At 53.3% G+C, this 26,558-nt stretch overlaps 2 protein-coding genes across 8 annotated transcripts in view; both read right to left on the reverse strand.

Annotated features, from left to right (window-relative positions):
- Kank2 (KN motif and ankyrin repeat domains 2) overlaps positions 1-10,115 on the reverse strand; it is a 31,086-nt gene extending 20,971 nt beyond the window's left edge. Inside the window, exons 1-3 of one of the 3 annotated variants that reach the window (XM_038321677.1) lie at positions 9,849-10,115; positions 6,912-7,018; positions 5,335-6,558 (exon numbers count right to left, since the gene is read on the reverse strand). In XM_038321677.1, the coding sequence (XP_038177605.1) occupies positions 5,335-6,558; positions 6,912-6,948 (1,261 nt within the window). In that variant the 5' untranslated portion in view covers positions 6,949-7,018; positions 9,849-10,115. Of the gene's footprint in view, positions 1-5,334; positions 6,559-6,911; positions 7,019-7,939; positions 7,994-9,848 lie in introns of those variants that run through there. The other 2 variants (XM_038321675.1, XM_038321676.1) reach the window with 2 other exon arrangements.
- A 1,502-nt stretch (positions 10,116-11,617) lies between these two features.
- Dock6 (dedicator of cytokinesis 6) overlaps positions 11,618-26,558 on the reverse strand; it is a 58,761-nt gene continuing 43,820 nt past the window's right edge. For 4 of the 5 annotated variants that reach the window (XM_038321108.1, XM_038321107.1, XM_038321106.1 and 1 more), the window contains 12 exons: positions 25,523-25,623; positions 24,436-24,628; positions 24,210-24,353; positions 16,311-16,442; positions 16,139-16,153; positions 14,375-14,500; positions 14,195-14,284; positions 13,747-13,983; positions 13,128-13,271; positions 12,934-13,040; positions 12,544-12,705; positions 11,618-11,862 (listed from right to left, as the gene is read on the reverse strand). In XM_038321108.1, the coding sequence (XP_038177036.1) occupies positions 11,820-11,862; positions 12,544-12,705; positions 12,934-13,040; positions 13,128-13,271; positions 13,747-13,983; positions 14,195-14,284; positions 14,375-14,500; positions 16,139-16,153; positions 16,311-16,442; positions 24,210-24,353; positions 24,436-24,628; positions 25,523-25,623 (1,494 nt within the window). In that variant the 3' untranslated portion in view covers positions 11,618-11,819. Of the gene's footprint in view, positions 11,863-12,543; positions 12,706-12,933; positions 13,044-13,127; positions 13,272-13,746; positions 13,984-14,194; positions 14,285-14,374; positions 14,501-16,138; positions 16,154-16,310; positions 16,443-24,209; positions 24,354-24,435; positions 24,629-25,522; positions 25,624-26,558 lie in introns of those variants that run through there. The other variant, XR_005284551.1, reaches the window with a different exon arrangement.

The raw sequence follows: 26,558 nt of genomic DNA on the forward strand, positions 1-26,558 counted from the left end.
GAAATCCCAGCTCTGGCAAGTCAGACAGGGGCAAGAGAAGAGCAGCCTGGGCTACAAAACGGAACTGTCTCAAATACATGCGCTCTTACAAAGTAAATGGATCGAGGATGGAGCTGAGTGGTAGAGCGTTGCCAAGCTTGCTCCAGCCCTGGGTACCACCCCCAGCATCCTATAAACCAGGCATGGTGGCTCCAACCTGTAACCCCAGCACTCCAGAGGTAGAGGTATGGGGGGGCGGGGATCAGGAATTCAAGGTCATCCTGGGTTACATTGAGTTCAATACTAACTGGGTTACCTGAGACCCTGTCTCCAAATAAATAAACAAATATATTAATGAAATGAAAAAATAAAAATTCAGAAGCGGGTCTGGAGTGTGACCCAAGGCAGAGCGTTGGCACAGCAAGTGTGGGGTCTGGGGCCTGGGTTCATTCCTAGCACCACATAATGGTAGGCAGGCAGTGGTGGCACACACCTTTAGTCCCAGCACTCGGGAGGCAGAGCAGGCAGATCTCTGTGAGTTCGAGGCCAGCCTGGTCTACAAAGCATGTGCCAGGACAGCCAGGGCTATATAGAGAAACCCTGTCTCCAAAAACCAAAACCAACAAACAACAACAAAACTCCTAAAACCAAAACCAAACATAAAGCCCAAACGCACAGAAGCCAAAGAACAGAAATGCTCACGGGAGCTGTGCCTATGATAGAGAAGCTGAGGCTGGAGCATGGCCATGAGTCTTAGGCCAGTTCCTGGCCTACAGAATGGGACCCCATCTCAAAGAAACAGAACAGACAAAAATCTAGAGAGCAGCCACACCTAGGTGGGGGAGGCAGAGTCTGGCGGTCTAAATTTTTCTGCACTTTCCAATGTTTCTATAAACAATAGAAATTACTTTTCTGTTGCTTGAGCCAGGGTCTCACTCTCTAGCTCTGGCTGACCTGTAGCTCACCATGTGGGCCAGGCCGGCCTCACATTCACAGAGACCTATCTGCCTCTGCCTTCCGAGTGCTGGAATTAAAGGCACACACCATCACACTCAGCTCTAAGATTTGTTTTATCATTTACATGTGTGTATATGTACTTGTGTGTGTGTAAGAGAGGACTGTGAAGGCCATAAAAGGGCATCAGATCCTTGGAGCTGGGATTTCAGGTGGTTGGGTGCTGAGAAGCAAATTTAGTTTCTCTGCAAGAGTGGCAAGCGCTTTTTACCACTGAGTATGCAGTCTTTGTTGCTTTGTGGAGTCTGCTGTTTGGGACAGGGTTTGTAGAATAGGCTAGGCTGGCAGGCAAGCCCCAAGGATCCACCCATCTTGGCCTCTCCAGCATTAGGACTGTGTATCCCATCACATAGTGGTTTTTTTACATGGGTTTTGAGGGTCCAGTTCAGGTCATTGTGCTTGTACAAGCTGGGCCATCTCTGTAGCCCAGGGATTCATGTCAAGCCAGAACAGGGCTGCTTGTACCGGTCCTGGCTTGCCTGGGCTCGCTGACTCTGCCCTGACTTGACTGGCTTGGGATCATTGGAGTAGACAGGGCCCTAGGTCTTTGGGTCCAGTCTGCCCATCTCTCTCAAGCCTGGGTGTGTATCTGTGGAGAGGGGTTTCCCCCACTCTGTAGCTGGAGCAAGAAAATCCTGCTCTGTTGAGAAACACAGACCTTGCCTGATGCTAAAGACAGCTCTGCCTTTTCCTCCAAGGAGTGCACCATGATTTATCATCAGGCTTACCAAGCTCAGCAGACCTACCGTGGTGACTGGCCTTACCTCATATCCCATCTCTGACACTGCACCATCAGTGCACAGGATCCTCTGGAACTCACCCTTGGGTGCTGGGATTCCCCAACACCTTAACTCTGTCTACTAGATTTCATCAGCCCAAGTCCATCTTTATCCCAGGGCCTTGGATCCCACTGTGCCCTGGCCTAGTGCTTCTTTGCCCACAGGCTGTATCTTCTCCATCACCTGTTACTTGCTGATGTTTAGCGACTCACTCTATAGCCCAGGCTGGCCTTGAAGCTGAGGTGATTCCCACCCACCTACACTGTTTCAGCTTACTGAGTGCTAGGTGTATACACTTGTGATACTGCACCCGAACAGACTGAGTCAGAAAGACACCACGGAGCCTAGATCTGACCGAGAACATAAACAGTACACACAGAGCCAGGCCGCACAACCATGATTCACAGTGCTAGGGCTAGAACCCAGGGTCTCCCAGCACTAGACAGCTGCTCTGTCACCAAGCCACGCCCCAGTCCCTCACTGGGAATTCTAGGCAGGGGCTCTACCATTGAGCCACACCACAGCCCCTCACTGGGGGATTCTAGGCAGGAGGTTCTCACTGAGCCACACCTCCAGCACAATGGTCTGTCAGGACACACCATTTTGAGGAGGTTCAGGATGCTGTCGCAATAGACCACAATTTTAAGAGTATGCTCAAGATTACAGCCACAGGGCACAGAGAGGCCAGCACCCAGTGAACTACCATGATCCAGTTCTGTTTCTCTCCGTTTTGATCTGAGCACGTATTTCCCATGTGAATACTTTTCATTTTCTTATTGGGGTCTCTCGCATATTTTCCGCAGGGGTATTTTTAAAATGATGCTTATTTCTGGGCATGCTAGTGTACATCTTTAATCCCAATACTCCGGAGTCGAAGGCAGTGAGTGACCTCTGAGAGTTTGAGGGTCGCCTGGCTACACGATGAGGCTGTCTCCAGGCAGTGACACTGACTTAGGCTCTTATTTACTTGGGGGGTGGGATGCTATGGCTTGCGCATATGGAGGTCACAGGACAACCTGTTGGGGGGCAGGGTCAGTTCTTTACATTACGTGGGTCAGGCATGGTGGTGAGCACCTTCAATCCCAGCATTTGGAGGTCCCCATGGCAAGCTCTAGGCCAAACAGTGCAATACAGTGAGACCCTGTCTCCAAAAACAAACAAAATGTGGGTCGGAGGTCAAACTCAGACTTGGTGGCAAGCAACTTTACCTGCTGAACTGTGTCCCCCTGCCCTGAGCAGGAAGCTTTGCAAGTGTGGTCTCCTGCTGTGTTCTCAGGGCCTGTGAGACTAAGCACTAAGCATCCACTGAGAAATCCTGGATGGGACCCATTCCTGCTCCATCTAAGTGAGGCCTGATGTAAGCAAGCTGCAGCAAGAGGGAGTGCAGTGAGACATGAGGGAGGACTTCTGGGGTGGCAGTTTCCACAGGCAGTGAACATAGCTTTGTCTGTATGTCCGGCGAGCAGGAGGTCCCATGACTGCCCTGGGAGGCATGTCTGGAATGGAGGGTGCCTCTCAGAGATTCCAAGGCTGGGCTGGGCGGGCCCCTGGCTGGGGGCCAGAACCTCAGGGCTGGGTGTTTAGATGGACACGGAACAGAGGGGTGGTTTCCGTAGCTGGCCAGGAACAACGGGGAAGCAAGGAAACACAGCCGGCCCGTTAGAGTCAGCAGGGCTCCAGTCAACTTGACCTTGGTTATGGCGGTGAGAAGTCGGCTTCCATGGGCTCTTGATGCAGACCCTGGCACAGTGAATCCTTGCCCTAAGCCTCAGTCTCCCCAGCTATAAGTGAGTGAAGTCGGGAGTGGGTTAAATGCTCTGTGATCCCAACTAGTCAGGGAGCTGAGGCAGGAGGAATGAGCCAGGTGAGGTCTCAGGAGGGGAGATGGAGGTAAAAAGGCAAGGAAGGGAGGGAATGGGTAGAGGAAGGGGAGGCTCAAGGCTGGAGTGCAGAGCATAGCAAAACTGTCTCCAATCCACATAGCCCAAAGGGAAAAGAAGAGAAAACCCCAAACCAAACAGCCCACAAAGGTCAACCTGATCACTGTCAGTAGAAGCAGCACAATAAGCACAGCTTGAGCACTTACTGTGTGCACTAGGGTGGATCCATATTAGAGCATGTTACAGAGAGGAAAGTGGAAGCCCAGAGAGGTGGTGTCACTGCTGGGGTCACACAGCGATGGAACCCGGGGTACCTCGGCTGTTGGCCCATCACTTAGCAGAGCAGCTGGCACCGCTTGGCCCGTGCCAAGACAGAACAGCTGTGACTATCCCTATGAATCATGCTGGCAGCTTCTCCTGGGCAGCTGACAATCTGTATACAGCCCTTCCGGGCACAAGGACTCAGCACTTCCTCCGGGTGCACCCCCTTCCTCTTCTGAAGGCCCCTGGACTCAGGAAGGGTCTCCTCCACCCTCGGGGCTCAGGGCTGGGCAGGGAGATGTACACTGGTTGGCTCTGCCATTGAAGGCCACTCGTGGGGTTTTAATCTAGTGTTACGTGAACACACGGGATCCGTGGAGAAGGAGCATTTTAGTTCTGGACTCCTTCAGCCTTCTGAAGGTGCCACGGAACAGACACAAGTTAGGGATTCCACACGGTTTCTGAGCACTTGGATCCAGCTACGCCTGAACCACGGACAACACACTCTATCTAGAATTACATGTGCCCGACACGTTCCTGCCATTTTTTAATTCAAAAGAGAGACTCTGCTATGAAACCAACCATCTTGGGGGATGTCCTCCAAACACGTCAACACGACAAAGCAGCTAGAAATTCAATTTCTCTGTGCTTGTATGTATGTGTGCGGGCATGCATGTGTGTGTGCATGCACATGTGTGCATATGTGTGTATCTGCAGGCATGCTTAGGTCAGAGGCAAACAGATGGTGTTCCTCAGGTACTGTCTACTTTTTAAAAAATGTACTATTGCCAGGAGGTGGGGGCGCACACCTTTAATCCCAGAACTCGGGAGCCTGAAGCAGGCAGGTCTCTGTGAGTTCGAGGCCAGCCTAGTCTACAGAGTGAGTTCCAGAACAGCCAAGGCTGTTACACACAGAAACCCTGTCTCAAAAAACAATAAAAGCATCTGAGTTTTTACGTGGCCAGGGCTCACCTGTGGAGGCAGAGGGGCACTTGTAGGTGTCAGCTCTGCCTTTCCACCATGTGAACTCCAGGGCTAGAACTCGGGTCACCTGGCTCGGCTGTAAGGTGCCTTAGCCACCGAGCCATCTTGCTGGGTCCATCCTGTCTCAGACAAGATCTATCACAGGCTGAACTCACCAAGTAACCTAGCCCAGCAGGCCCCCATCACCCTCCTGTGTGTGTCCCCAGCACTGGGATGAACATGGCCACCGTCAGCCTCTTACATGGGGGCTGGGGATCAGAACTCAGGTCCTCACGCTTGTACAGCAAGCACTTTACCAATCGTGCCCTCTCTCCAGGCCCCTCCAGCTCTGCGGCCCATTGTGGAATTGTCTCCATGTTAAGAAGCAGGGGCCTCTTGTTTGCCAAAGGTTAGATGAAGGAGAGGCTCCACTGGGTCTCCCCTGAACAGTCACTCACCTGCAGTCCTGGTCACCACAAAGCAACTCCGTTCTGTAATACTGATCTTCTTGGCCGTGTGCACGTTGCTGGTGCTGGCTGTGGGCACCGGGCACATAGTCTCCACCACCTCATGACTGCGGAACACGAGGGCGTTCTCTGTGCCCCCAGATGTGGCCAGGGCCTTCATCCCTGCTCCATAGGGTTCTAGACTCTGGGCTCGCTGTGCAGGGGCTCCCGCTGCCGTGCTGGCTGCCACCTCCACTTCCCGGGGACCCTCGACGACTCGTACGGTGTCCACACGGACCTGGGTGTCTGGCGGTGGCCAGGCCTGGGGCTGGAGGTCGGCCTGCTGGGTCTGAGCCGCCCGCAGCTCCTGCAGCGCTTTTTTGAGCTGGGTCTCCAACACGGCCACTTTAGCCACCAGGGCAGCTTCACCATCCGGTATGCCCAAGTCCCGTTCCCGGACCCAGGTGCCTACAGAGCGGGTCTCTAGCACAGCAGGGTCATCAGGAGGCTCCGGAAGGTCCAGACAGAGCTCACCCCGGCCCCGTGTTCCTGAGGGGTGGCCTAGAAACTTCTGGCTCTTGAGTTGCACGGTGAGTTGTCTCTTCTCCTCCTGGAGCACTGACAGCTTGACCTGGAGCACGGGGATCAGCTTCACCTGCTCCTCCAGCTGGCGCAACTTACGCAGGGCCCCAGCCATCTGCTCGCGCACATGGGCCAGGTGACCTGCGCTGGGTGGCACCGGGGTGGACAGACCGGAGCTGCGAGGTGTGGGCGGTAGCAGGCCTACACCTGCCAGGGAGCTGGTGGAGCCCGCAGCGCTGGGTGTCAGGGAGCCCAGGCCACCTGATGGGGCGGCTGCCTGGTCCTCCAGCCGGCGCCGTGCATCCAGCAGCGTACGCTCTACCCGTGGGTTGGAGCCTCCGCGGGTCTCCAGCGCCCCGTACTGTGGGTAGAAGCCACGGCCACAGTAGGAGTAGGCCGAGTGCCTGCTGTCCCCGCTGGCGTCGGAGCACAGCGACTCTGTGGACGTCCACCAGGAACCCGGGCCCCGAGGCAGGGAGCCAAGGCGCGGGCGGCGTTGCACTGCCACCCTGCGCAGTGTGTGGCCCTTCTCAATGTCATCCACATACTTTAGAAAGTCCAGGTCCAGGCGGTAGCCGTAGGGCGTCTCCACAGAGTACGGTGGATCTGGCTCTTTGCCGGGGAAGGTTGCAGGTGTGGCCTGGCCAGGAGTCCCTGGAGTGGGGTAAAGCCAAGACCTTAAAGTACTGTTGGTCTCTCTGTGCCCAGGCGACATCCCAGGGACACAGGTAGCTTCTGCCGGAGCTGGGAGTCTACCCTACATCAACAGGGTCTTGTTTGTCCCTGTCACCCATTGATGCCAAGGTGGACAGCCAGAAGGACAGGGACATCCTTCTCTGCTCACATTAGGGCTTTCCTGCCTCACAGAGCCTTACATGGCTGTCTCGTCCCCTCTGTCCCCCACCCCAGGCCCTCACATTAGGGCTGACCTTCCCCCACACTGTCAGTGTCCTCCCCATCCAAGACCTCCAGGGCAGAGCCCTTCCCCACTCCCTCCAGCCCCTGACCTGGGAATGGGGCAGGCACATGCAGGACCTGGGCCATCCTCTTCTGCTACTCCTCAGGTGTCACCTAGCGAACTGTGAGTCACACTGCCTGCAGCACTGAGGCCGACCTGCAGAGGTTGACAGAGTAGTCTCAGCAGCCGTCCTCAAGGGGAAGGGAGGGGATGTGGCACCCTCCCTCCACAGATGGCCTTGCGCACAGGTCAGGCACCTCTCAAATACTTAAACACTCAAGCTCCCCTCCCTACCCTTGCCTGGCTGCAGAAAGTCCTAGAACAAAGAAACCAAACCGCCCTGCCTGTGTGCGCATCTGTCCAGCCCTGGACAGGCTCCAGCTGTTCCCACAGCCTCCACATGGCCCCCAGGGCAGGGGCCCCACCCTTCCTGTGCCCCCTCCCCTTGGCTCATCTTGGATCGTGCACAGGGAGAGCTGCCTAAGAGTAGGTAGAGGGGCTGGGATGCAAACAGAGACACAGCGGGGATCTCAGAGCCCAGCAAGAGACACAACATGGAGGGTGGGACCCCTCAGCGACCCCAAAGCCAAGAGCGAGGTCAGGTCCCTGGAGCGGGGAAAGTGCTGAGGATACAAGCTGAGAGAAGCCTTCCTCTTTATGGAAACAATTTTCTCTAAAAATAAACAGTTTCTCTGCCCAGCTAGAGAGAACTTCCTGCCCCCTCAGGATGTGTCCGCCTTGGGAGAATAGGGGGTGCAGTAGGGATAGAGGTGTGGAGGAGGAAGTAAAGGGGGGTGCCCATGGCCTGCAAGCCCGCTTCAGCCCTGGAGGTCAGCCAGGGTCATCCTTTTCAGCTGTCTGCCCTCCAGTCACCTCGTTGCAGACACCTCTACCCATCTTGACCTCCAGGGTGGACCACTCTCGGCTGTGGGCACCTGCTAGGCATGGAGGCAGGCCCGGGATGCTCTCTCCCTCTTGTTTAGCTTCCCTCCATATCTCTGCCCTTCCAGCCTGTGTCTCTCCACATCTCTGCCCTTGCTTTGCTGCCTTTAACACCTGGAATACACAGTGACCAACGGGAGGGAAAATTGGCCTGCATCCGCCTGGAGTCTCCAACACCAGGAAGCTGGTTCAAAATATTTTCTGGAGACCTAAGAGAGACACAGAGGTAGGGAGCAGCGCTGGGATAACCCGAGGTAGGGGGACCGAGATGGAATGAATAAAATTAATAATTATAACATCAACTTGCTTTGTGTTTTGTTTTGAGACAGAATCTCATGTAGCCCAGGCTGGCCTCAAACCCACTAAGTGGCTGAGGATGACCTTGGAACTCTGCTCCTCCTGCCTCTACCTCCCAAGGGCTGGGGACGGCAGGTTGTACCACCACACCCAGTTCCGCCATTTTGGGAATACAACAGCAGGTTTCATAAATGCTGGGCATGCGTTGTACATCCCCAGTCCCCTTTCTTTCTTTCTTTCTTTCTTTCTTTCTTTCTTTCTTTCTTTCTTTCTTCCTTCCTTCCTTCCTTCCTTTCTTTTTTTTCAAGACAGGGTTTCTCTGAGTAGCTTTGGAGGCTGTCCTGGAACTTGCTCTGTGGATCAGGCTGGCCTTGAACCCACAGAGATCTGCCTGCCTCTGCTTCCCGAGTGCTGTGATTAAAGATGTGCACCACCACCTGGCCCATTTGTTTTTAAGAAAAGAGCTTGTGCTGTGGGTGCTCTTGCCTTTAATCCCAGAGCTCAGGAGGCTGAGACAGGTGGAGCTTCGTGAGTTCAAGACGGGCCTAGTCTACAAAGAGAGTTCCAGGACAGCCAGGGCTGTTACAGAAAGAAACTCTGTCTCGAAAAACAAAACAAAACAAAAAACAAAAAAAAAATCCTACAGAGAGAGAAAGAGAGAGAGAGAGAGAGAGAGAGAGAGAGAGAGAGAGAGAGAGAGAGAGAGAGAGAGAGAGAGAGAAGAGTATACTATACTGCCTAGACCAGCCTCAAACTCGATACTCTCTGGCTTCAGCCTCCCAAATGCTGGGACCCAGCAGGCGTCCTCCGTGACTACAGGTTGTAACACCAACTTCAGTGGCCACGACAATCCCAGGAGGTAAGCCCTCACCCAAGTTTATCACTGAGTGTGAACTTGGGCAAGACGTGACGGTGGGCCTGGACTTAACCTAAGTGTGGCAGATTCGCCCAAGACACCTCTAGACCCCACATATCTCGTCCCAGACGTAGGGAATGAAGGATTGAGGTCTAAGGGTACCCAGTCATATGACCGCAGGCAGTAAGTCGATGGCTAGGGTGGCAGGAGGCCCCTCTCTCCCGACAAGATCCCTGGATGGGGGTGGCGAAGGGAGGCTGGAAGAATCAACAGGTGGGAGTTTTCAGAGAAAGGCCACTGGGTCTCCCCAGAGTGCACCTCCCCATCAGCCTGGGCGGATCTGGGGGCTTTCCTGCCTAGCTCTCTCCGCCCCCAAAGTTGAGGGTGAGCAGGACCCCGCCCCGGGCGGGGAGGGGCGGGGCCTGCGGGGTCCCCGTCTAATGGCAAACATCTGCTGATCCCCCCCCCCCCCCCACGACTCGCCCAGCAGCCAGGCCCAGCCCGGCCGGACGCCCGGATGCCTTCCCGCCGCTGAGGGTCCGGGCCCGGCCACCGAGAGCTGCGAAAGGGGGAACCCGGGCAGGAAAGGGGACAAAGTTAGATGAGAGGGGTGGAGCAGAGGGAGAAAGGCAGGGAACGATAAAGTAATGGAGGTGAGTTGTGGAAAGAGAAGCAGGGCCGAGGTCAGGGCTGGGGAGGGGGACAGGAGCGCGGAGATCCAGACGCTCAGGTTTGCAAAGTTTGGGCACAGATGGTGAGACTCGGGAAGGACCAGCTCAGAGAGCGGAGTGAGTTTGTAGCCTCGGGTTGGAAGTGAATTAGAAATCCTGATAGCCCCCCTAGAGCAGCCCGGACCCCAAGCCACCCCAACCAGCCCTGGGTCCCACTCGCCTGGCGCGCTCCAGCTTTCGCCGTCCCAGGCGTCCTGCGCGCTCCGCCTCGGCCGCCGATACCCAGCCCGGCCAGCGCGGTAGCCACGCCCCAATCAGCAAACCCCGCCCCTTCAGCCTCCCGGGCGCCTGTGCAGCGGGGGCTGGGGGCGAAGTTGAAGGGTGGTCGTGGGGGTGCACGGTCTCTCGCTGCTGCCTGTGCACGTCCTAGGGACTCAGTCGGCCCCTGGCCACCAGCCCTCGGGACAGGGTCTCTCTCCTTCTCCAAGCCTGGTGCCCGCCCTTTGCAGCTGGACGCTGCAGGGGGGCGGAGCTGGCTGCGGCCCAACTCGAGGGCGGGTGCGGTGGCGGCGACTGGAGGTCACCCCTCCCCCGTTGGCCGCCGCCGGCTGGAAGCCATCCAGCTGCGGGCCGGGTGTACCGTGGCGTGACCGCCGGCCCAAGCTTAGAGATAGCACTGACGAGTGGCTCAATCCCCCACCCCCACCTGTCTTTTCCTGAACTAGGCCTCAGTTTCCCCATTAATAAAATAGGGTTAATCATTGACCTATGTGATCGGTGTATTAAGAAAATTTCTTTTAAACTACTCATAGGTTGACACAAGTCACAATCCGTGGGGTTATGGGGTTGTGGGGTTTGGATGGATCCCAGGACTCTGAATGCTAGGTAATCACCATGCCACTAAACTGCACCCCCAGCCCAGAGAACTACTTTTGTTTGCACACAGCTTTCTGAAGTCAGTCTGGCTGTGGCAGTACACACCTCCAGCACATCAAAGAGGTGTAGCCAGGGCTATCAGGGACTCCAGTTCAGAGAGAGACAGAGACAGAGGAGAAAGGAACTCCCACCCCAGAAGCCACTTAGTACCCGGCCCAGGAATATTGCTTCTGGAGTCCTGGAGCTGGGATCGTCTTTGTCTCAGGGGTAAAGTGCTTGCCTGGGAAGGCACCAGGCCCTGAGTTCAGATTCCAGCAGCCATGTAAAGCTAGGTCCAAAAATTATCTGTAAGCCCAATTCTGGAAGCTGGGCAGATCTCTGGGACTTACTGGCCAGTGAACCTAGCTGGATCTGGGAACTCCAGGTTCAGTGAGACACCTGTCTTAAAAAAAATAAGTGGAGGGACAAGGAGAGATTCATCAGGTAAAGGTGCCTGCTGCTGAGCACACCTTTAATCCCAGCACTCGGGAGGCAGAGGCAGGCAGATCTCTGGGAGTTTGAGGCCAGCCTGGTCTACAGCAGAGCTAGTTCCAGGACAGCCAGGGCTGTTACACAGAGAAACCCTATCTTGAAAGACCAGGGGGAAAAAGTGCCTATTGCTAAATCTGAGGGCCTGGGGTCCACATGATAAGAAGGGGAAACTGAGTCGTGCAAGTGGCCCTCTGACTCCACTTGGGTGTCACGGCACACATGCGCCCACAACATATATAGACACACATAAATAAATGAAACAAAGAATAAAATAAAAATAAGGTGAAGAGAAGCTAAGCATAGTGGCATATCCCTTTAATCCCAGCACCCAGGCCGCTGAGACAGGTGGATCTTTGTGAGTTCAAGGTCAGTGTGATCTATAAGCTCCAGGCCAGCCTGTGCTACATAGTAAATACAAAACAAAATATGAAGAGAGACTGAGGAATACACATGCATCACACATTTGTGCATGCAAACCCTTACCATGTACACATACATGAACACACACATACATACAGCACTTTTTCCCATGGACATGTTACACTGCGTGTGTTCTCGCCAGGAACTGCCACACCACACAGGTTGCATATAAAACTCATTTTAAATTAAAAACCAACAAACAAAACAAAACTTAGGGTCCATCAGTGCAGACAGAGGGATAGAGGGCCCAGCCCTAAGGACGTTGTGGTCACCCCATGGATGAGGGGCAGGAGAAACTCCAGAAAGCACAGACAGCTGAGGTGTGGGTGCTGGTCTTCTTGGTGTGGCTTCCAGTCCCTTGGGGTCAGAGGTCAGCCTTCCGGAAACTTGATCTGTTCAGGGAGTTCCTGGGGGCAGAAGGCAGGTTAGCCACAGGACCCTGAGCTCCACGGTCCTCACCCTCCTCTTCTGTCATCATGCAACCTTCCCAAGAATCTGTCTAGACTCTCTCTTGTCTATCCTGATCCAATCAAGGGATTCTTCTTTGAAAACAAATCACATTTATTTCTGTGCTGTGTGCACAGATGTAGAAGTCAGAAGACAACTTACTAGAATTGGTTCTTTCCTTCCACCATGTGGTTTCTGGGGAATCAAACTCAGCATTCAAGCATGGCTGTAATAGCCTGCAGCCAGTTAACCACCTGGCTTTCCCGGACCAGAAGAGTCACAAAGTGTGGCAGTCTACCACAAGGGAGGGAGGGCACTAACCTAGCACGTGAAGTCCTAAGATTCAGTCTCCACGACAGAAGAGACTGAGACTACAAGAAACGCGCAGTGGGTCAAAGCCCTTGCCGCCAAGCCTGCTGACCTGAGTTCAATCAGTGGGACCCACAGAGCGGAAGAGAACTGACAGCTGCAATTGACCTCACAATGCACTGTAAACACACATATGCCCCATCAACTAAATCAAACGTAATAATAGAAAAACAGAGTAGATGAAGTCACACCACCCAGTCCGGACGTGGACTTTGCTGTGTATGTGCATATATGTGTATATTCATGTTTGTGACAGCCCCCACAGTGGGCACCTGAGGCTGGTGGAGCTTGGTGCCAGCAGCTGGGGCAGACGCTGGGTGAGCAGAGGCTGTAGAGCCTCCCGTAGGCGGCTATAGTGGCGTTCCAATTCCCGGTGGTACTCCTTCTGATCTGGTCCAATCAGGGCCTTGTTCTTTCTCAGTGCATCCTCACACCTGAGGGGTCAGGAGGAGGCTGCTAGGGACTGGCACTCAAGAGAGAGCAGGAACAGAGACTAGGGAGTCCTTAAGGAGGTGGAGTGTGGGGACAGGTGTGCAAAGGCCCGCAATGCGTCTGTGAGTTTAAATAGGGAGCCAGGTTTATGTAGCAGGGAAGTCAGGATGGGTATTAACCAGCCTGTACAGCAAGGAGTCAGGAAGGCAGGGTTGTAACAGCCAGCATACTTTTTGCAGAAATCCTTGAAGCAGAGCCGTAGTTTGTTGTGATGCCGGAAGAGTTTTGGATCTTCTGGGATCTCTGCCAAAAATACCTGGGCCACTTCCAAGGGACCCTACTGGGTGAGAAGAATCATGAGGGCCTGAATGGCACCTGGAGGCCCAGGGTAGCAGCCCCCTCCCCCCAGGAATGCCAGCCATGCCTGGTTCACAGTGGGTCCCACAGAGCCCTGCAGAACCATCTGTAGCATCTTGGCATCTGGAGGGTCCTGCTCAGTGGCAAAGGCCAGCTCCCGTGTCTTCTTCTGCATGTCCTCAATGGCCACCTCCACTGGTGTCAGCACCGTCTGTGGGGTGAGCGGGAGGTGTAGGAATGGAAACGTGTGCCCATGTTGGGGTGCACCTGCTGAGGCCTGCCATGTCCTATTCCAAGGCAGCTAGAACTGGGATAGGAGGGTCCTAGGCCATGAACAGAGCTGGGGATTTGTCCTTCCTTGGGTGGATCTTGACTCTGCTGGGGCTTCAGTCTGGTATACACACTGTCATCCTTTGAGTCTGGGGACTCTAAGTTTGAGGTTTCCAGATCTCTCTAGGTCTGGTGGTAGAGGTTTGCATCTCAATCTACAGCCTATGGTCCTTATATTTCCCAAACCCAATTCTGCTATTTCCCAAACCCTATCTCTCTTTTCCTGAATCCAGGGTCCCTGAAATGCATTGTTAGAAGGGTTCCTCTACCTTTTCCTCCCTGGACCTTGAGCCCTTATATCTCCCCTTTCTGGGTCTTAAGCCTCCTGTTACCCCTTCCCAGGCCTGGGGTCCCACCTCCTCACGGTGGCATACGCGGATGCGTGTCTTGATGTAGGGAAAGGCGTGCTCCGTGCTCAGCAGGGTCTTGCGTTTGTGCTGTTCAGCCAGCTCCCCGTGTGCTCGCCCATCAGGTGTGAACGGTGTGCAGAAGAGGAAGGCTCGCAGCCCGTAGTTGCGGTCAAAGTAGGTCACCCGGTCCTTGAGCTCATAAGTGTCAAAGTGCGGCTCCACGTAGGTTATCTGGATGTAGGCCTGGGGCACAGGGTCGTGCATAAGGCTGGGTCACCACAGCTCCAGCCAGAGGCCTTGGTCCCTCTGGGCTTGAAGTCTCTGAATCTAGAGCCCAGATCTCCCCGATTCTGGATGGACATGAACCCCTCCCCCGAGAAACTGGACTTGCCCCACTCAAACAATATTTGCAAAGTCCAATACAGGATCTTGGGGAGACGGTCAGGGGACGCACCTTCTGTGGGTCCAGCTTGGACTTGTCCACTGGGTTAGAATCTTTGATGATCTCTACCACATCGTCCCCGAATCTCTCCGTATAGAATTCCTAGAGACACAGGGTTGACTTGGGCCCGCACTGGGGCAGCCCCCACTATAACCCACATGGCCTGTCCCACCTCCCAGTGCCAGGACGTGCCTCCAGTCGGTGTGAGATCTCTGCCAGCTTTGTGATCGACGGTTCCTTGTACACAAACTCTTGTTCATCCAGGTCACCAAATCGCGCACCATAGAAGCCCACTCGGAAATATGTTCCAAATACACGCTGGGCTGAGAGAAGCCAGTGGTGTTGGCATGGAGGCATCTCTGCGGGTGTCCTCCAGCCCAGACACACTCAGGGTGGGAATTAGGGGATGAGATGGGAATGGTGAATCCTGAGACTCTCGGGAGCCTGTCTGAGGACCTCAGAAACAGTGAGGCAGACATGCCAGGGGACTCGGATCACAGCGAGATGCCGTCACCGTCATTTTGTGTGTATGTGTGTTAATGACTGAGGCCAGAGCCACCCACATGCTAGGTAAGCATTTCATGGCTGAATCACACTCCCAGCTCCCCACTGGAAGATTCTAGGTGGTGAATGGTTGAGCTAAGCCCCTAGTCATTTTCTTTCTTAAATTTATTTATTTGAGACAATGTCTCTTTCTACATAACCTCGGCTGACCTGGAACTCATTCTGTAGAACGGGCTAGCCTCAAATTCAGACATCTGCCTACCTCTGCCTCCCCAGTGCTATGATTAAAGGTGTGCGCCACCACCACCTGGATTAGTTTTACTTTTTATGCAGTCTTAATAAGTTGTCCAGGTTACTCCCAACCTTTCTATCCTCCTGTCTCAGCCTCCTGAGCACCACCAGGCAGGCTTCCTTGTCTTTGTTCTTCTGTCTTCTCTCTTCTGTCAACTTCCTTGTTTAAGATAAACTTGGGTTTCTGTTGCCTCCATCACCTACATTCCAATACCAAATTAGGGGCTGTGTTGCTCCCAACTACACCTCAGTTCCCTTGGGACTCAGGCCCAGAAGATGCCCTAGTGCCTGAGTGACCAAGGAACACTTTGGGTTGCCACCTGTCCTGGGATGGTGGGCTCTAGTTCTAGGACATTCTTCTCTGTGTCCCTAGCCCTAAATGTGGAAGGAAGACCTTTCATCCCAAGAAACCTCCCCCAACCCATGGAAGAGGAGGTAGGTCACTCACCAAGGCCGATCCAGGCAGGGCAGAGCAGACATGGTAAGGCCAGAAACAGGGATGGTGGACAGAGAGACACAGTGGAGAGGTCAGAGGTCAGAGGTCAGAGTTACCCTCTCCCAGGGTCATGGTTATACCACCTTATGAGACTCATTCTATGGAGGGAGGAGGAGACCAAGGATGCAGGGAAGGCGGGGACCTACCCACCCACTGGCCTCCACCCAGCCTGCCAGGGATCTGGGTTCCTGCCATCTTTGGCCAGAAAATTCTCCCTCAACTGAGAGATGCCTAAAAATAGAAAGCGGATGGGGGGGGGGGAGGAGTTTGGGGGAGCACGAATCCTTAACAAGAGATGGGGAGCAGTGGTCCTGGGCAAAGCTGGGAGTTGGGGAGATTGGGAGGGAGGGAGAGTGAGGGAACCCTAAGAAAGAGATGGTGAGGGCTAGAGGAGAAGAGAGCCCCCTTCTTCTCACCCCCGCCCCAAGGGTGACTGAGCTGGCCCTACCCGAGGAGGGGTATCTCTGGAGGGTTCCCAGCTGGGTGACTCACAGACTGCCCTTGAGATTGGGGGGAGGCATTTGGGGGGGAGGTAGTAAGTAGGGGGGTGCGTCATCACCCACTGCGCCCAGGCCCTTGGAGGGAGTGTCATGCTGTTCTGTCGCCCCCTAGTGTTCGTTGACCAATGTTCACCAGGGATCATGGTCCCCCACACATAGACTCACCTCCCAGCCAGAGCTCTGTGGGAAAAGAGAGGGCAACATTAGCAGAGCCCAGGGTCAAGAAAGGGACCCAGAGACCCAGAGTAAAGAAAACAGGGCAGCCTAGGGCAGGCCTGACAAGAGGTCTAAGAGGGACTAGGATCAAGCCTCTCCTAGGAGGGCACCCAGGACCCACCTGGTGCATTATCTTGGTGAAGGCCTCCTGCAGCTTCCCATGCACGGCAGCCAGCTTCTTATAGTCTCTGTGGGCTTCAAGGATGGGGATGAGGTTTTTGTAGACTTCATTCACTGCTTCATACAGCCCACCCTGGAGAATAGACATGAGGTAAGGATTTCCCAAGATCCTCTATGACTTTCCCCTCCCCCACCACTACCTTGACAATTCCTACTCTCAGAAAGGACAGGCCTTCCTGCTTGGGCCCCCACTGAGGTCTCCACCTCATTCTCACAAGAGCTGTAGCGATCTGTACTGGCTCCTCCTTGCAGGGAAGGAAGAGAGGGGGTTTTGCTGGCTGTGGTAGTACTGTGGACGGAACCCAGGGCTTCTGAACACGCTAGGCAAACACTTGCTCTGTTACTGAAAAACACCAGCCTGAATACAGTCTGCTTTAAAAAATAAAAACTAAAAATAGGTGGAACAAGCCTTTAAGCTCTGGAGGCAGAGGCAGGCTGATCTCTGTGAATTCAAAGCCAGCCTGATCTACAGAACAAGTTCTATGACAGCAAAGGCTACATAAGAAAACCGTGTCTCAAAGAACCAAATAAAAAAAGGGGGGGGGGTGGTGGTGAGAGATGGCTTAGTGGTTAAGAGCACTGGCTGACCCTTTAGAGGTTCTAAGTTCAATTCCCAGCAATCACATGGTGGCTCACAGCCATCTGTAATGAGATCTGGTGTCCTCTTCTGGCCAGCAAGCATACATACAGACAGAACACTGTATACTAAATAAATAAATCTTAAAAAAAAAAACAAACAAACCAAACAGAAACAAATCAGGACCAGAACGATGACTAAGAGCACGCACTGGTTGCTTTTGCGGAGGCCCTGGGTTTGGCTTCTAGTACCCACACTGCAGCTCACAACTGTCTGTAACTCCAGTCCCTGTGGGTCTGACACCCTCTTCTGAGCTATGTAGGCACCAGGCACACAGATGGTGCTCACACATACATTCAGGCAAACACTCATTCACATAAATCTCTCTCTCTGGAGGTAAGGATCACTCTGAGGCCCCTGTGCTTGCCCCAACCCCAATCTTTTTTTTTTAAATAAAAAGAATTTATCTGAGGCTCCAGGGTCTGCCCTGGAGCAGTGAGGTGTGTATGGCGAGCTCTGCCCCTGCAAAGCTATCGAACGGACCACAGTTTGCTTTTTGGCTTTGCTGGATTTTTGTTTGTTTGAGAAGGGATCCTGGGCAGTACAGGCTGATTTTCTAGCTAAGGATGACCATGAATTCCTGATCCTTATCCTCCACCTCCCAAGTGCTGTGCACCAGTGTCCAGCCTTCCCTCTGGTGTGCACATGCCTGTGGAGACCAGATATTGACGCTGGATGATGTTTTTCTCAAACACCCTCTCCTCTGTTTTGAGAAAGGGTTTCCCACTGAACCTGAAGCTCACCAGTTCTGATACACTGGCTGACCTGAGGGCCCCACGGGTCTCCCACCTTGCCTCCTCAGATAGGGTGACAGGACCGGCCACCAGGCTTGGCTTCTACCCTTTTATTCTTCCCACAAAGGTTGACTGAGTGTTCATATTGAGACAGTGTACAGGCTTTGTGTGTCAACTTGACACAAGCTGGAGTCATCAGAGAGGAAGGAGCCTCACTGAGGAAATGCCTCCAGCTGTAGGACAAGTGATCAATGGGGGAGGGGCTGAGGGCCCAGCCCTTTGGGTGGTGCCATCCCTGGGCTGCTGGTCCTGGGTTCTATAAGAAAGCAGACTGAGAAAGCCAGGGGAAGCAAGCCGATAAGCAGCAACTCTCCATGGTCTCTGCATCAGCTCCTGCCTCCAGGTTCCAGCCCTGCTTGAGCTCCTGTCCTGACTTCCTCCATGGTCCATGGTGATGGATAAACTCCTTCCTCACACTTGCTTTTCAGCGCAGCGGGAGACCTAAGACAGCTGGGCTGGTGCCGACAGCCTGGCCTTGGGAGCCTTCCATCTTCAGGGGTGGGAGGCAGGAGCAACCGTTTCTGACCTATGGCTCAGTTGGTAAAGTGCTGAACACTCTCGCATAAGGACTTAAATTCAGATCTCCCCAAACTACTCCTTAACAAAAAACCAGATGGGAGCTGGAGAGGTGACTCAGCCTGTGCTGCTGTTGCAGGGAACTGGAGTTCAGCTCCCAGCACCATGAGAGAAGCTCTCGACTGCCTGACACTCTAGGTCCAAGGCCTCTGGCTTCTTCTAGCGCCTGTTCCTATGTGTACATACCCACACAAATACATACTGAAATAAGCCAGCTGGGCATGGTGCCATATACCAGCACTCAGAACATTGAAGAAATTAAATTTCTGAGTACAAGGCCAGCTGCCTGGTCTACGTAAGGAGCTCTATGCCAGAATGTCAACATCAGCCCACCTGACCCCACACCCCAGGACTCCAGGCCCAACTGCCTCCTAGCGTGGTAAGAACCTCTTGCTCTCCCCCAGCTGGAGTCCTGCAGGAAGGGTCTGTCCATGCTGGGCCTCCTCCCTCTGGCAGTCTCTCTGAAGACATCAGCAAAGTGATGATACAGAAGAAAAAATCCTGTTTAGGGCAGGCCTGGGGCACACGCTCTGACCCAAGCATTTTGGAGGTAGAGGCAGCTGGATCTCTGTGAGTTTGAGGCCAACTGGGTTTATATAGTGAGTTGCAGGCCAGCAAGGGCCATATAGTGAGATCCTGTCTTAAATACATATTCCTTTTAACAAGGCTGGGTCATGTCTCACCCTAGAGAGCTGACCAGAGGGCCTGAACCAGTGAGGGGCTGGGGTGTGGCTCAGAGGTGGAGCCCCTGCCTAGAATCCCCTAGTGAGGGCCTAGGGGCATGGCACAGAGGTGGAGCCCCTGCCTAGAATCCCCTAGTGAGGGCCTAGGGGCATGGCACAGAGGTGGAGCCCCTGCCTAGAATCCCTCAGCGAGGAACTTCACTGGCTCAGGGGTAGAACACACTCCTAGCATCTGCAAGACTGGGTTCATCTCCAGCATCACATACAAACAAATCATATATCCAGAGAAAACTCACTTTAGGGCTAGGCACTGCGACACACATCTAAAATCCCAGTACTGGGGAGGCAGAGGCAGCTGAATCACTAGACATTCCAGAACAGCCAGGACTACATAGTGAGAACCTCTGTGATGGTCTGAAAGACAATGGCCCCAGAGGTGCATCTATTTGAATGTTTGGTCACTAGTTGGTGGATCTATTTCGGAAGGATTAGGAGGTGCGGCTTTGTTGGAGGAGGCATGGGGGTGGGCTTTAACATTTCAAAAGCCCATGGCACTCCCAGTCTCTCTTCCTCTCTGTCTTCAACTTGTGAGTAAGATGTAAGTTCTCAGCTGCCCCATTGCCATGCCTGCTGCTGCCATGTCCCACCATGACGGCCATGAACTCACTCTCCGACGGTAAGCAATCCTCCAGTTAAATGCTTTCTTTTATAAACTGCCTTGGGCGTGGTATAGAAAGTAACTAAAACACTCTGGCTTTTTTTTTTTTTTTTTTTTTTTTGAGACAGGGTTTCTCTGTAGCTTTGGAGTCTGTCCTGGAACTAGCTCTTGTAGACCAGGCTGGCCTCGAACTCAGAGATCCGCCTGCCTCTGCCTCCCGAGTACTGGGATTAAAGGCATGTGCCACCACCACCCAGCCTTAAAACACTCTATTTTAAAAAACTAAAAGAAAACCAGATTTAACTTTCATTTTCCAATGAGGACAAAGCAAAACAGAAAACCAACAAAACTAAACAAAACAAAACAAACCCAAAAACTCCAGGTCCAACAACAGCGCACAGCACAGCCTGCCCCAGGGCAGGAGAGCAAGTCCCGAATCAAGGCAGAGCCCTGGTCACGTGGAGAGAGGTACTTAGGCAGCAGGGCTGTGGCACGCACGCGGGTCACAACTGTACTGGAAGTACAGGTGGAGATTAAAGAAGTTCAAGGCCAGCCCAGGCTGTCTTTAAAACAAACAAACAAAAAACCCCCAGCAACAATAAAACCCCTCAAACCGGGGCTAGGGAGATGGCTCTGTGGGCAGAGCACTTGCTGCACAAGCGGCGAGGATCTGAGTGTAGCACCTGGAACCATGCAAAGCTGTGGAGTCTACGATCCCTAAACAAGATGAGAGGGGACAGGAGAATCCCTGGCAACTTTGGGGCCAGAGAGCCTGCCGTGTGAGATAGCACGAGACCCTGTCTCACACAGGTAGATAATGGCCAACGCAACATGCTGTCCCCTGAGCTCCACAGGTGTACAGTGGCACACGCATGTGTGCACACATATAAGTACATACCACATACACACATCACATACATGTGTGTATATGCAGAGATCAAAACAAACAAAACCATGCCAGGCATGGCGTACATACCTGTGCTTCTAGTAATTTAGAGGCAGAGCCAGAAGTCACAGGTTTGAGGACAGTCTGGTCTACATAGATGTTCCAGGCCATACTGAGATATTTTCACAAAACAACCACCACCACAAAAAGACAGGGGCCGCTGAGATGCCTCTGTTGCTAGGACTTCTGTTGTTGTTGTTGTTGTTGTTTTGTCAACGTGACACACAAGTTAAAGTAACCTGAGAAAAAGGCACCTACAATTCAGAAAATGCCTCCTTGGGACATTTCTTGACTAATGACTGATGTGGGAGGCGGGGCCTCTGTGGGAGGCGGAGCCTCAGTGGGCAGGTGGTCCTGGGTGCTAAGCAGAGGAACAAGCCAGTAAGCAGCGTCCCAGGGTCTACGCTTCAGGTCTTGCCTCCAGGTCCCTGACTTCCCTTAGCGATGGACTGTTACCTGATAATGAAAGCTGAAATAATCCCTGTCCTCCCCATGCTGCTTCTGGTCACGGAGTTTGTCACAGCAGCAGAGATGTCTAGGACGTCCCTGGAACTCACATGGTGGCAGGAGAGAACTGACTCCTGCAAACCGTCCTCTGAACACACGCACACACATGCATGCGAGCATGCGTGTGATGTAATAAATGTGACACATGGAGGCACTGAGGATGCAGTTCCATTTGCAGAGTGCTTCGGCCTTCTGAAGCCCGAGGTGCCACCCTACCACCACACTGGAGAGGAGGAGGAGGATCCCGGGAAGGAAGAAGTGGTAACTGATTTTCCTGATTTTGGCTTTTTAAGATTGAGAGACTTGGTAGTAGCCTTTCTGGAAATTCCACAGTGGGGTCTGTGCTGTTGCAAGTGTGCTAAAGCCTGCAAGAGTATGTATATAACCCAGACTGATCCCGGATGTGAACTCTGGACTGTGGGGGACAATGTTGGGTCTGTCAATGGAGCTTCATCGATTGGGAAAAACATACAACCCAGCATGGGGTGTTGACAATGGGGGAGGCTGTGTATATTGGGGAAGAGGTCTGGTGGCCACCCCTCAAGTCCTGTGGTCTTGGATCAAGAGTTCAAGGCTATCCTCCACCAAATAGGGGATATGAGGATTGCTTGGGCTATGTGAGCCTTTCTCTCAAAAATGAGAAGAGAAAAAAGTGAGAGAAGGGGATCTGCTCGAAGTGCACCATGGCTGGAGTGGAAACAGCCTTAGAAAGCCACCCTCCCGAGTAAGGCTCGTCACAGGCTTTCCACCTTCCACTCGGTCTGACTACGAGCTGGAAACTGCTGAAGAATAAACTTCACCATCTGAGTGTGGTGGTGGTGCCTGTAATGCTCCCAGAGAAACACCATCGGGGCTTCCAGAGACCATTCCAGGATACACAGGGTGACATGGCTCAGTGGGTAAAGATGTTTGCCTCCAAGTTTGATGACCTGGGTTTGATTCTGAAACTCACATGGTGAGAGGGGAGACCAATTCCTGCACGTCGCCTCCTGACCTTCGCAGTGAGCCAGGGCACATCAAGTACCACGCCCCCACATAAATAAATATATTTTTTTAAAGGAAAAGAAAATAAGCGTGTGCATCTGTCCAGGGTAATAGTCCTATCACTAAACATCACACGCTACTAGTACGTGCCCTACCACTAAGCGGTTCCCCGCCCAGGAGACCTTTCCGGGAAGAGCAGTCTGCACTGCAGGGCCTTCCCAGGTGAGGGTGCTGGGAGGCTCACTGGGGCTCAGGGGCGATAACTGGGACCTGCATGGCGCTGGGGCTTCTCAGATTCATTAAGAAAGGGGTTCTTCCAAACTGTGTTTAAACACAAAGCTGGTGTGGTTTGAGTGAGGTCCCAGATTTGATTTTTTTCTTTTTGGTTTTTTGAGACAGGGTTTCTCTGTGTAACTGCCCTGGCTGTCCTGGAACTCACTTTGTAGACCAGACTGGCCACAAACTCACAGACATCTGCCTGCCTCTGCCTCCTGAGTGCTGGAATTAAAGGTGTGCGCCACCACCGCCTGGGTCCCATATTTGACTTGATACTTTATTTTATTTTTGTACTAGAGATGGGGTCCAGGATCTTGTGCACTCTAGGCAAGTGCTCAGTCACTATACTGCAACATGAGCCCCTTTGTCTTTTTGTTTGAGACAGGCTCTCGTGTAGCCCAGGCTAGCCTCAACCTCACTACGCAGCCTCAGGATGACCTGAAGCCCTCATCCTTCCTCTGCCTCCCACGCCATTGGGATGACAGATGTGCAGTACCTCACCCAGCTGACCAGTGCTGGGATGGAGCCCAGAGCCCCACAGGGCTAACCTGGGGCTCCACTGGGCTGACTCCCAGCTCCTGTCTTAACTGGCTTTATTTTCACCCGAGTCAGGTAACACAGCACTCCAAAGAATAGAGTAGCTACCCAGGAAGGCCCAAGCGGAGGAGACTACCCAACAAGACTGGAGAAGCAAGCAGGAACAAAAACCCTTTCTTCTTTCATGTGCACTAGCATATAAAAGTCCTAGCACTGATAAAATTGTAAATTAAGGGAGAGACAGCTCACGGGTTCTGGGGAACCAATTCTCTGCTTTTCTCTCATTTTGAACCAGGGTCCTACGAGTCCAGGCTGGTCTTGAACTTCCGATTCTGCTGCTACCTTCCAAGTGCTGGCATGAGAGGTGTGTACCACTATGCCAGGTTTATGAAGTTCTAGGAATGGAACTCAGAGCTTCAAGCAGGCTAGGTCAGCACTCTACAAACTAAGCCATCCCCCAGCCCCTTGTGGAAGTTATGTGTGAAGACCAGAGGTTGGTATCAGGTGTCTTCCCATCGCTCTGCACCTTACTTTCTGAAGCAGTCTCTCCCTGAGCCTGAAGCTTGCCATTTGAGGTAGACTAGCTAGTTAGCCAGCCCTCAGAATCCTCACTCTGGCTCCCAGCTCTGGGATTATAGGTTTTCACCGCCATGCCTGACTTTTTACTGGAGATCCAAACTCATGCTTGAGTGATAAGCACATTAACCAACAGAGTCATCTCCTAGCCCTGCATTCTCAAGGTGGTCCCAGGTTAACGGTTCTGTCCCCTGGCCCCTCCCCCCTAGGCCTCACTCACCATGCTGGGCACGTACTCTCCCATTGCCATTGAGCTAAAGCCTCGGGGGTTTGCTTTTCTTGTTTTGTTTCTTTTCTTTCCTCCCTCCCCCTTTATTCTTTACACAGCCCAGAGTAGCCCAGAACTTGCTGTGTAGTGGAGGACAGCCTTGAACCTCTGATCCTCCTGCATTCTACCCTCTGAGTGCTGGGATCACAGGCCTGTGTCATCATGTTTGGCTTACAGGGTGCTAAAGATGGAACCCAGGACTCTGTGTGCTAGAGCCCCAGCCCAATTTCATTTTGTTTGGGGGGAAAATGGCTCTGTAGTTCGTGCTGGCCTCAACGCCAATCCTACTGCCTCACTGTCTCAAATGCTGGATTCACAGGCATGCACCACCTTGCCTGTTCCTGACTCCCATTCCAAATCCCCGTCAAGCAGTCTGACACCATTGCTGTCGGTCTCACCATGGTGAAGTAGGCGGCAGCCTGTTCCAGCAGCCCCACCAGACCCAGTTCCGTGAAGTTCTTCCCGGAGCAGAAGCCCTCCTCATCTGGCGACAGGATGTCATCAGAGATGGCAGATTCCTCCAGCACGTTGGATGAGACATTCTGGGGAGGGCAGGAGGTGGCATCGGATCCGGCGCCCACCCAAGTGGGCCTTCCTCTACCTCCCAGTTACCCCATCACTAACCTGGAAGGACACACAGCCCACAGGCAGGTGGCGGCTGTCCTCAAGGAGGGCAAGGTATTCGGCCACCAGGGCTGCAGCATGTACCATGCACTGGGCAGCCTCTGCATGGTTGCCCAGCTCTGCATGTTTGCCAGCCATGTTCTGCAGCCATGTCAGCCTCAGGTCTGGAGAGCCTTGGTACCCCCGGGCAATCCTAGGGTCCAGGACAGCAGGGGAGTGAGCGCCTGTCCCTGCTTGTCCAGCCCCACCTTACCTGCATTCTTGTCTGTCCCTCTAACCATCCCCTTACTGCTCAGTCATGGCTCCGCCCACGCACCCTGCCCCTCTCTTCTCCATACTTTTACTTATCCTCACAGCCCTGTCTAACTCACTTTTCTTTTCTTCCTTTTTTACTTTTTGAGGCAGGGTTTCATATAGCCCAGGATGGCCTGGAACTTGCTATGTAGCTGAGGTTGACTTCGAACTTCTGATCCTCCTGCCTCTTGAGTGCTGGGATCACAGGTGTGTGCCAGGCTGGCCACTTGCACTGGTTAGTTTTTCTTTTTTCATTTAAGTAATTTATTTTATGTGCATTGGTGTTTTGCCTACATGTGTGTCTGTGTGGGGGTGTCGGATCCTAGAGCTGTAGACAGTCATAAGCTGCCAAGTGAGTGTTGGAAATTGAACCCAGGTCCTCTGGAAGAGTGGTCAGTGCTCTCAACTGCTGAGCCATCTCTCCAACCCGCCCACCCCCAAGCACAAGCTAGAGACATCTGGGAAGAACTTTAACGGAGAGGATGTCTCCATCAGATTGGCATGTAAGCAAATCTGTGGAGTGTTGTCCCAATTAATGATTGATGGCCCGGCCCCCTCTGGGTGGTGACACCCTTGGGCAGGTGGTCCTGGGTTCTCATCAGAGCCAAGCTGCTGTCCCAGCCTTTTCTCTTTATTAGCTGATAGTCTTGGGTATGTGGTCTGGCACTGGAGAACTACAAACGTGTACCCGTATCTGTTCCTGTTCTGTCCCATCTTGTGCTTTGACCTGTGCCCTTCATCTGCCTGCTCGCCTAGCTCCCCGCTCCGGGCCTGACTCTTGCCCCTCCCTCACCTGTACATGAGGTCCATGAGCATCTCGGGGTCCTCCTGGTGTTCCTTCATCTTCACTGTGTCTGTCAGGATCATGTGCAGGTTGAACATGAGGTCCTGAACCTGGAGCAAGCGAATGTCCAGGGGTCAGCAAGGGCAATGGGGTCAGGATTAAGATGGGAGAGCAGGGTAACATTGCCAGGCAAGCATAACGACCTGAGTCTGAGCCCCAGCACCCATGTGAAAGGCAGGAGCAGGGCGGGGTGGGTAGGACATGGACACGCGACGATGAAGATGATGAGGGCGATGAGGACAAGGACAGCACCATGGCATCTCTGACCCTGCTGTCTAGCTGAATCAGTGAGACACTGTCCCTAAAGAAAGGTGCTTTAACTCCAGCACTTGGGAGGCAAAGGCCCATCTGTGTGAATTTGAGGCCAGCCTGCTCTACATAGCAAGGACCAGGACAGCCAGAGGTACACAGTGGAACCATCTGAAAAAAAGTCCCTGCAGAAGAGCCACCATTACAGCACAATAAGGTGGAGAGAGACTGAAGAAGTCATCCTCCTGTGACCTCTGGCCTCCCTCCACATGCACATGTGCACAGGTACACAGACATGCACATTCACCATACAACCACACACACAGTGGGGGTGGCAGCAGGGCACACTGGATGTGCACACAAGTATGCACGCACACCTTGTATTCCCAGCACTGGGAGGCAGAGCCGGGACCACGGCTGCAAGTCAGAAGTCATCCTGGCTATATAACGTGTTCCAGGTTAGCCTAGGCTACGGCTGAGATGTCCAAAAGGAGACAAAGAAGTTGGAGAGGAGGAGCAGACCAGTTATCTCAGAACATGGGAGGTAGGGGCAGGAGGGCCAGGGCTTCAAGGCCATCCTCAGTGACACAGTGAGACCTAGGCCTCCTTGACTAGGGGAGGGAGGGAGGAAAAGAGAGAGGAGAAGGGAGAAAACTTATCTCAAAAAAATAAAGTAAAATAAAAGGTTTGTCTTGGTGGATCATGCATATAATCCTAGCACTCAGGCAGCAGAGGC

This window comes from Arvicola amphibius, chromosome 3, assembly GCF_903992535.2.
Source record: "Arvicola amphibius chromosome 3, mArvAmp1.2, whole genome shotgun sequence".
Taxonomy (NCBI): Eukaryota; Metazoa; Chordata; class Mammalia; order Rodentia; family Cricetidae; genus Arvicola; species Arvicola amphibius.